General features: G+C 40.6%; 1 protein-coding gene across 1 annotated transcript in view; it reads right to left on the bottom strand.

The window, feature by feature from the left end:
• The window catches only part of LOC107699210 (Down syndrome cell adhesion molecule-like protein 1), a 138,567-nt gene that overhangs the window by 35,395 nt on the left and 93,205 nt on the right, over positions 1 to 9,967 (bottom strand). Inside the window, exons 7-9 of the mRNA XM_016500407.1 lie at positions 8,002 to 8,277; positions 6,131 to 6,225; positions 230 to 557 (exon numbers count right to left, since the gene is read on the bottom strand). Coding sequence (XP_016355893.1) covers positions 230 to 557; positions 6,131 to 6,225; positions 8,002 to 8,277 — 699 coding nt within the window. The remainder of the gene's footprint in view (positions 1 to 229; positions 558 to 6,130; positions 6,226 to 8,001; positions 8,278 to 9,967) is intronic.

Genomic DNA, 9,967 nt, shown 5'->3' on the forward strand with positions numbered 1-9,967 from the left:
CTTTTTCAGACCGATGAGCTTTGTAAAAATCGATGCGTTTCAGAAAGACGGGGCATAGAGGAGAAACAATAATATATATATATGTGTGATTTTTTTTTCTCACTTAAAAGCCTGTGAATAAACAGACCCAAATCAAATGTAGAGGACCCTTCTCTTTTTGTTTTGTTTTGCTTGTGGCTTTTTTAAGGGGCAGTTAGCATCCCCAAACTCATTAGCAGTAATCACTAACCTTTGACTGTGACGTAGACAGTCTGGCTAATGGAGAGCTGGGGTTGGATGAGCACACTGCACAGATATGCCCCCTCATCTGCACCCTTCTGCACATCGCTCAACTTCAGAGTGCCATTCTCATACACCACCTGACGATGGTTGTCTGGCAACGGCGTTGTCCCGTCTTTGAACCACTTGATAGAGTAATAGGGGTAGCCAATCACACGACAGTTAATGAAAGTGTTGCGACCGGCCACAGCAGTGATATTCCGCATGGCCCGGATACTGGGAGGACCTGCAAGAGAGAGAAAAGAAAGAGAAAGAAAGAGAAAGCGAGAGAGAGAGAGAGAGAGAGAGAGAGAGAGAGAGAAAGAGAGAGAGAGAGAGAGAGAGGGGAAAACGGAGGAAGACAAAAAAAGAGGGAGAATGTGCCAGGTAGAAAAGGGTAAATGAGAAGATTGAAAGGAGTGAATGAGAGGGAGATGGGAGACCAGGTTTTGCATGGGTATTTGGGGTAAAGAAGGGAGAAATGTGGGCGGAAGAAAGGAGAAGAGCAAATGGTGGATGTGAAGGAGGGGGTTAGAATGCTCTTCAATCCGCAGAGAATGTGGTGTAATAGGTGTGTGCATCTACTGTTTCAATGTGTCTTGTACCATATCATTCATCATAGCTTGGCACATAGGCACATATCGTAGAGACGAACCATGCCTTTATATAATTTCAGCAAAGGTGTGTTTCTGTACCGTTAGCTTAATACGCCAAGTAAATGCATTTCATAGTAAAGCAATGTGTGGTGTAATCTTAACTATAAAATACTAACCTAATGTGTTTGTGTAGGCAGAGTAAAAATACAACATCACATTTATATATAGCAACGTCCCAAAACACACATTTAAAGGATTGAGGACTGCGAGAGCAGAGGCCTTAGAATTACTTAAGCAAAACTGTGCCATGGTAAATCAAAGAGTTATGGTTGAATAGCTAAATGCTAACAGCTACTGAATAGCTTTTAACAATAAAGGCTATAATGTTTTGCTGCTTGTGTAAAAAAGTGTAAGGTGGCGTTCACACTGACAGCGAATTTATCATTAGAGCTTGTCAACTCGCTGTACTGCCCTACTGAAACAACAACAACAAAAAAATATTAATATATTTGTAATAAATAAATAAATAAATATAGCTTGTCAGGTCAGACTGGTCTGTTTTGGTGGCTTTGGGGTACTTTTTAGCATTTAAGTCCAGCTTAAACAGGTAAACACCATGTTAGCTAGGCTAGGAGATTAGCTAAGTCAGCTTCAACCAACTAAAGCCGGCAAAACATCTTATGTAGAAAATCTAGTTCATGCATTCATGACCTCTAGACTGGACTATTGTAAGGCACTACCAAGTGGTTGTCCTGCGTCTTCAGTAAACCCAAATGCAGTTCATCCAAACTGCAGCTGCTAGAGATCTTACCAGGTCAAGAAAATATGATCATACCATCCAAATTTTACAATCTCTACACTGGTTACCTATTAAGTTCTGTATCGATTACAAATAATTGCTATTTACTTATAAGGCCCCAAGTGGTTAAGCTCTAGTGTACTTCTAAAAGCAGCCATCTATCATGCTACAATCCATCACACTATTTAAGGTCGCAAAACTCTGAACGTTTGGTAGTACCTGTGATAGCAAAGTCCACAAAAGGAGAGCGTTTTTGCATTTGACTCCTAAACTCTGGAATAAACTTTCTGATAATGTTTGGGGCTCAGACACACTCTATCCGTTTAAATCTAGATCAAAGACACATCTCTTTAGACAAGCATTCACATAATGCATCTCATAAGCTTCTACTCCAGTATCTGATCAAATGCACATGATTATTCCTTTCTTGAAAAGTCACGAAAAGCAGCTATGCTAATTATTCTCTATCTGCTTTTCTTTCTACCTCGGGATGCCCATCCCAAGATAACTAGACTGCACAGGCTCCAGTCTGGATCTGGCTTCTTGCGAGGACCTCAGATAACGCTAAATCTGAATAAATAAACAAAACTCCCAAATTTTCCTTACATTGTAATTATTATGATCACAACATGTAGTCATTGTGTTCAATTAATCGTGTTCATTGTGTTCTGCATGAATACATGTCATTAACTAACTGTATTATCCTAGAAATGTTCATTTCTGCCATATGGACATTGCTTTGACAGTCACCTCTCAAAACAAATTACTCGTAATTGTAATGTAGAGATATGCATCTCATGTAAAGCAGCTCTGAAATGATATGCACTATATGAAATGCACTATACAAATAAACTTGATTTGAATTAAATTTAACCTTAGGCTTGTTTCGATTGCTAGTACGCATTCCTGCTCAATCGTGAAGCAGATCATGTAAGCTCCACTGTCTGGTAGTCGCGGCGCATTTGCATAAAGTTTGCTTAGATTTGTCACAAATTTTGGTCTCTAGTAACCTCACCAACTATGGCTGCAACTTACTCTGTTGCTGCAAATCGCTGTCAGTGCGAATGCCCTTTAATGTGATTAGCATATGCTAACAGCTTCTGGTTCTTTCTAGCATAACCAGTCATTGCTGAATTTGAAAAGGTTAGTAATGACCGATTCATGTTTGTTTTGTTTTGTTTTCTTTGTTTTGGCAAAAAGAGAATGCTGACTTCTTCAGGACTCTGCTCTCAGATCACACACGTGGATGGAGGGGTGTACGAACAAATGGATGGTGGGACACTGTGAAGATTTGAATGGCCAATGCCTGAAGATGCAGAACAAAAAGAAACAGAAAGAGTCAGAACTGAGACAAGGTGGCTTACGAGTAAAAAAAACAGAGGAACCAGAAAAACGAGAAGATGTACTGTAGAAGGACATTTTGTTTGCCTCAAAATGGAGGGTGGATCGGTTTATAAATCGTCGATGGGGCATATGTAGATTTTTTGCACACAAATATTCTCATCCTCTCTAACAGCCCACTCCTCATCCTCGTATCTCTCTCTTTTCTTCTGTTGCTCTCTCTCCCTTTCTCTCAGCTCAGTGTGCGTTGTGCTTTGAAGTCACCGCTCTGACAAGTCAACCCTGATCTATTATTCAAGAAGACTGTCGCACAGTATCCCTCTTCTCTCTTCTTCACAGTTATTCTCTGACTGTCTTTCTATTTCTCTATTTTTCTTTTGTTCTCAAACATAATATATGAATGTATGAACTTAGATAAGGATCCAGACAGGAACTGAGCACAGTTATTGTGCTGTTCACAGGAAGAACGGGGCCTGATTGCTCACGGGTGTCTGTGTTTGCTAAATATTGTGTTGCTAAACAATCATCTCAAGAATAAAAGCGTGTGCGTGATATGAATAGGGTGTGCGTGAAAGTCAATGCTGACGGTTTTCATGAGCGTAATGCGGTCAGAGTGTATTAGTCAGGCAGTAGTGTTTTAAGACTCTATGAGTGTGCCATGAGCGTTGGTATCATTCAGCATGCGTGCGCAAAACTGTGGCTCCCTGGCACAGGGTCTCATTCTCACTGCAATGATTGTTCTGGCATGTCTCCTTAAAGCAGACAGATATGTCATAATTAAACATTTCAGAGAGCGAGAGAGAGGACGAGAGGGTGTATTCAAGAGGCCTGTCAACAAGACTCAATATCACTCTTAGTCTGAGGCTCAGACGACACGCCCATGGACTGCCCACAGTCCGTTCACTGACCGTCTGATGCATAATATGCCCAAAACTGTCTCGATCTTGTAAACTTAATCTGATTGACTGACTGAATGCAACTTTGAGAGCGATGGCACAATGGGATTTATCATTCTGACTGGAAGTCTTTGTATACAAGGTATCGGGTTGATAGAACAAGTGATTATGTGGATAAAATTATTACTGGAATTGTCAATGTTTGTCAGGTAAGTGGCATCAGATATATAAAAGATATTCAAGGTCAGACTGTTACTCCCTTTCAAATGTACCAAAAAGTATCAGTTTTTTGAGGCACTTAGTACCAAGTTATCTAGGTAACCATGAGCAGAACTTTGAATTCCGCTTTGTGAAATAATCATTACTCATTGCTAATCTAAAGATTGAAAAATTTATAGATTAGATAGTCTATATACATTTGCCACTGTTTTTCTTGGAATTTCCATGATAGTATTTAACACTGGCATGAAATTCACCCTATCTACTTTGTAAATGTATGCGTCCCCAAAAATTACATAACTTGCTAATAACTCATCATAACTTGATTTTCCGGGGAAACGACAGACTTATCTCTGTTGATGAATACCAGACTTCTCAATATAATTTAGTCCGCTTAAACAACATCCAACCACAACTGACTACAAGTTTTCATTCATTTTTGAGCAAAACGGCCACATATCAAAATCCTAACAGTGACCGATGGATAAAATCAAGTCCCTGGTGTACATACTTTTTCAATAATTCATACAGAATTAGAGAGGAAAAAAGAAGAAATCACAATATATCATAATACAGATGAAAACATTTTATCGCTACTTTAAATTATCTTTTTCCCACTGGCTTTTTATTATGGTGTCTTCTAATCTTCTATCTTCTAATAATAATAAAAAACACTTCTAAACTGCACATAAAAATGAGCTGTGGTCAGTCATATTTCGTCTTAGTCCACTCTGACTTGCTTCCCCATTTGTGTCCTCTTGTCTTTTCTCTGCTCCACTTCTCTCCTTTCCTCTACTTTGAGTTTTTCCTCACCTTTCTATCCTCCTCTCTTCTTTGAGTTTTTTCTTTGAGTTTTTAAAGGTGCAATAGGTGATTGTCTTCCAAAACATTTTTTTGTTATGCTGGTTGAAAGTCTCTTCACATCCCGATAGCAATCATTAAGTTAAGTGGTCTAAATGTATTTATCTGTATTTATATATTCTGTGGAAGACGTAGAACCAAGAAATGTTCGTCCAATCAAAATGCTCGGCCCGAGCATCTTAATTGGCTTTCCTACCTGCCTGTCAACGTATGAATTAGCATACCTCTGCGCCCCCTGTTCACGCAGACAGGATACGTCATCAGCGCATTCACGTACGCTGTGCAGACAGAGCGAGAATGGCAGACAAACATCAACAACCCGATCATCCTTCCTGGTATTGTAGTACTTTTACTAACTGTAGTATAAAGTTTTCTCACTGGTGAATGATACATGAAGTAGCCCAGCGGTTCCCAATTCCAGTCCTCACCACCCCTCCTGCATATTTTTCAAGTCTCGCTTAGTTAACCTGATTCAGATAACCAGCTCTTTAGAAGAGAGCTACATGCATGAACTGTGTTCCAGGAAGGGCGCGAGGACTGGAATTGGGAACCGCTGATGTAGCCTATTGTAGAAATGTTGTCTCTGGTATTCTGGACTGTCAGCGTATATGCGTTCAGGGGGTGTGGCTTTGGACAGGGATTGCAGAGAGGGTGGGACGTTCGCTTTCAGTGCTATCAGGCTAAAGTTAGCATTTTCCAAAATCTCCTAATGCACCTTTAAGTATTTTTCCTCTCATTTCTACCCTTCTATGCTGTTTAAACTTGTCTTCTGTCCTCTCAATCTGGTTTCTTAGCTGACGTGTCTCTTTTCTCTTTTGGCGTGGTGGCGTTTCCCTTCTGCCAGATCTCTACTCTGTCCCAGAACAGCCAGGACACCACACGTGTGCCAGCCAGCCGGCGACATCGAGACAGAAACACCGTGTATGTGTGAAAGAGAGGAACAAAGACTCAGCAGATGGAGAGACAAACAGGAGAAGTGGAAAGATACCGAGAACACAAACGGGTGATCTGACAGTGGAAAGAATGAGAAAACGCACAGGTGACAGCACTGTGATGAACAAACAACATAAGACGCTCCACCCACACACATACACCCACCCACCCCACCCACGCACATACACAATGACACTTGAGTTGATAGGAAGCAATGATATTTGGACTTGAGATGCACCTTTGGCCGCGCACATGAGAGAGAAAGGCTCGCCAGGGGCTACTACGCGCTCACTGAAAGACGAGACGATCCGTGGGGTGCCATCTGACAGGAAAAAGAGAGCGGAATATAGATAGAAGACTTCATAATCTTTGAATGGTGCACTGCTGAAATGTTTATTTCATAAGAACAGCTCAATTTTTCAAGAGGAGTTCAAAAGTGGTAAATTTTATGTCACTAATGTTGTCTTGCCTCTGAATGACTGAATGATGTGGAAAAAGCAAGTAATGTTGAGTGTGTTTAAATTTAATTAATAAAAATATAATTATTGAATATTTAGTCTGAAGTTCATTTAATTGCATGCAATAAATTTAAATTGTAAAATCGCAAAATGCGAGTTTACTTATTCCAGCAGTATACAATCTGGGGACCCCTGCAAGAGGGTGCTTGAGGGTCCGTGGATAATTTCAGCTAAATAAAAAATAAATAAATAAACATATAATATTTATAAAATTATTACTGTTTGATTCTGCTTTCTAAAACTGTCACAAATTAATTTAGCACAATTATTTTATTCTGTTAGCCCTAATTTTTAATAGTCATATATTTTGAAATCATTTAGAAAATTGCTTATTTGCTGCAAATCATGGTCAGTATGAATACCCATTAATAATTTTTAATTTCAGTTGCTTGGATTCTAATAGTTTATGTACAGCATATTAAACACCAAATATGTTCTGCTGTTGCTTCGTGCAGTGTTTCACATTCATTAAAGGGTTAGTTCACCCAAAAATTTAAATTAGCCCATGTTTTACTCACCCTCAAGGCATCCTAGGTGTATATTACTTTCTCCTTTCAGAAGAATCCAATCGGAGTTATATTGTCCTTGCTCTTCCAAGCTTTATAATGGCACGGGCGAGTGTTTTTATTCAACATTCCAAAAGTCAAATAGTCGAATAAAGCGCATCCATCCATATTAAAACATGCCACACACGGCTCCGGGGGGTGAATAAAGGCCTCCTGTAGTGAATTGATGCGTTTTTGTAAAAACAAAATATCCATATTTAAAATGATATAAACAGTTTTGTTTAACTTCCGCTAACTGTCGTACGTGTGTTCACGAGAGACTGCCTTTCCGGCGTATGCCGCTGGACGTAGGTGTAGCACATGAGCGTGTGAGTCTCACGAAAACCAACATTTGTTTACAGGAGCAAAGGAAGCAAAGTTTCTTACTTTACCAAAGGAAAACCAGTCTCCTCTTGGCATATATCGAAATCCTCCGACATTTGTCTTTACAAATCCTGGTTTGTACTTCTAATTTGTGACCGGTGTTTTGTTTTGTTCTCTCTCGGTCGCGCTTCGGCATTCGCCACTAATCACCTATGCATTCGCTATGCCTACGTCCTACGTCATCCGCCGGAACGGCTTCCGCCTGCAACAGTTAGCCGAAGTGAAATAAAGGTGTTTATATTGTTTTAAATATGGATATTTTTCTTACAAAAACACATCGATTTGCTACAGGAGGCCTTTGTTCACCCCCCGGAGCCATGTGAGGCATGTTTTAATATGGATGGATGTGCTTTATTTGACTACTTTTAGACTGTTGAACAAAAAGCCCGCCCATGCCATTATAAAGCTTGGAAGAGCAAGGATCATTTTTAATATAACTCCGATTGGATTCGTCTGAAAGAAGAAAGTCAAATACACCTAGGATGCCTTGAGGATGAGTTAAACATGGACTAATTTTCATTTTTGGGTGAACTTAAAAGTCATAGTAATCTAAATTTGGAACTTTGATGTCCAAAAATAAATGTACACTGCAGAGTTAGAATCAGAACCACAACCTTCAGCGCTATTCCATTATCCACTCTTTCCACTCACCCTCAAGCAGTATGATGGAGAAGTCCTGTGCGGTCTGACCCTTGCGGGTGGCGAAGCACTGGTATGCCCCTGAGTGTCTTTTTTGGGCTGCCGTGATGAAGAGAGTCTCGTTGTGGGCTCCCTGGATGGAGAAGTGCTGGTCAGGCACGATGGGTTCTGTGTTGCGAAACCAGGAGACGGTGAAGTGGGGCGAGCCCTGAACGGCACAGGACAGAATAACTGTGCTGCTGATGCCTGTTTTCAGGTTCTTGGGGGATAATGTGACTCTTAGAGGCTCTGTGGAGAAAGAGAAAGTCAGAGTGAAAAATATTATTTAAGTCTGAGGGTAAAGTTTTGTCTAAAAATGTAAATTATGCTGTCTAGATAGATAGATATATAGATAGATAGATAGATAGATAGAGAACAGACAGACATACACATAGATAGAGAAAATGTCAGTGAGCAATAAGGCAGCTGGTGTTATGTGCTGGAGGCCTCTGTGTGTGATGGTGTGTGTGTCAGGGCATGTATGCGTGCGTGTGCCCTCCTCCCCTCCTGTTCTGTCAGAATCTGTGTGAGCACACCGTTGTGATGTGGCCACCGGCTAAACGTCCAAATGTCCACCCCACCTCCCCTTCCTCTATTCCCCTCTTCCTTTCATATTAAGACTCCAGCCAATACCATCCCACTGGTCTAAGATCCATCCCCAAGCCTGCTTGAAAACACACACACATTTCTGGTGGAACAGAGGTCAGACTGGAGAGGCCAGAACAGTCTTCATGTCCTCTCATATTACGTTCTCTGTAAGTCAACAAGAAGGTGGCAGAGGCCGACCAGTGTGCCAACATCTCTTAAATCCAAATGTGCTTCTCGTTTACTCACTCCCTGGTACACTACATTTGATATATCTCTCTCCCGATGACACAGTTGCACAGGACATCTGGGGCAATAGATTGGTCCAACGGCCTGGTGATGGACCAACATAACCTGGACCCTCTCATTTGGATGAAAAGGTATGGACATTTCAGGACTTTGTAAGAGATAGACCAACAATTTGCTCCATAAACCCTTATAAGTGACCCAGATCCACTGGTCTCAGGGTTTTAATTATTGGGTCAACCCTTCTACAGAACTATGAAAGGTGGGTACTCACATAGGACAAGCCAAAACCCTGGGGCAAATGTCCTCATCCCTGTTCAGGAAGAAAAACCATCATGCAGAGCTTAGTTTCAACTCCAATATGCCTGAGCCAGTTAATACATTTCCTTGGGTTTAGTTGAAAATTGCATGTAGGTTAATTGGAAGCAAGGTTAGAACTAAATCTACAGGAAGGTTGATCTCTTGGAACAAGGATAAGGACACCTGCCATAAGTTTTTGGTTTCTGCTTTGGGGAATAGACTAGGTGACTTTGAAGTTGGACATGTCCCTGGACCTTTTGTTAGTTCTGTAAGAACATAAAAGTCAAACAAACATAGTTATAATCCTACTTTTACTGTAGGTTGAAAATAAAGATGTTGAAGCTCCAACCAGCTCTTTTCCCATAACTAACTTAAGTACTATTTAATAGGAATGGTGTTCCTGCACAATTATGTTGATCCAGGAATATGTCCTACTTAATGAAGCGAAATGGGTGATAAGGTTCTGCCAAGTAAGACATGTTCCTAGATATTTAGTTGGTCCTGAAAGAAGATTTCAAGTAGCGAACAAAATCCTTTCTCCATTATCAGACTCATAAGAGTGATGTTTAAGGTCCTCTCACAGCCCTGTATGCCTAACCTTAAAATCCAAGTTCAAAGGAATGTGGGACCTATAAGGACGTTGATCAAAGAACATACAGTATCTTGCTTGAATCTATGGCAAGGTGAAGGTAACTTGGAACTTTTGAAAAGCTTGTCTTTTTCCCTCACCAGCAGTTTATTGGTGACATCTTTCATCATTTACTCCTGTCCTATCACCAGTCCCTCTTCTTGTACCTCCCCTCTTTCC

This window comes from Sinocyclocheilus anshuiensis, unplaced genomic scaffold (assembly GCF_001515605.1).
Source record: "Sinocyclocheilus anshuiensis isolate Anshui unplaced genomic scaffold, SAMN03320099.WGS_v1.1 scaffold242, whole genome shotgun sequence".
NCBI lineage: Eukaryota > Metazoa > Chordata > Actinopteri > Cypriniformes > Cyprinidae > Sinocyclocheilus > Sinocyclocheilus anshuiensis.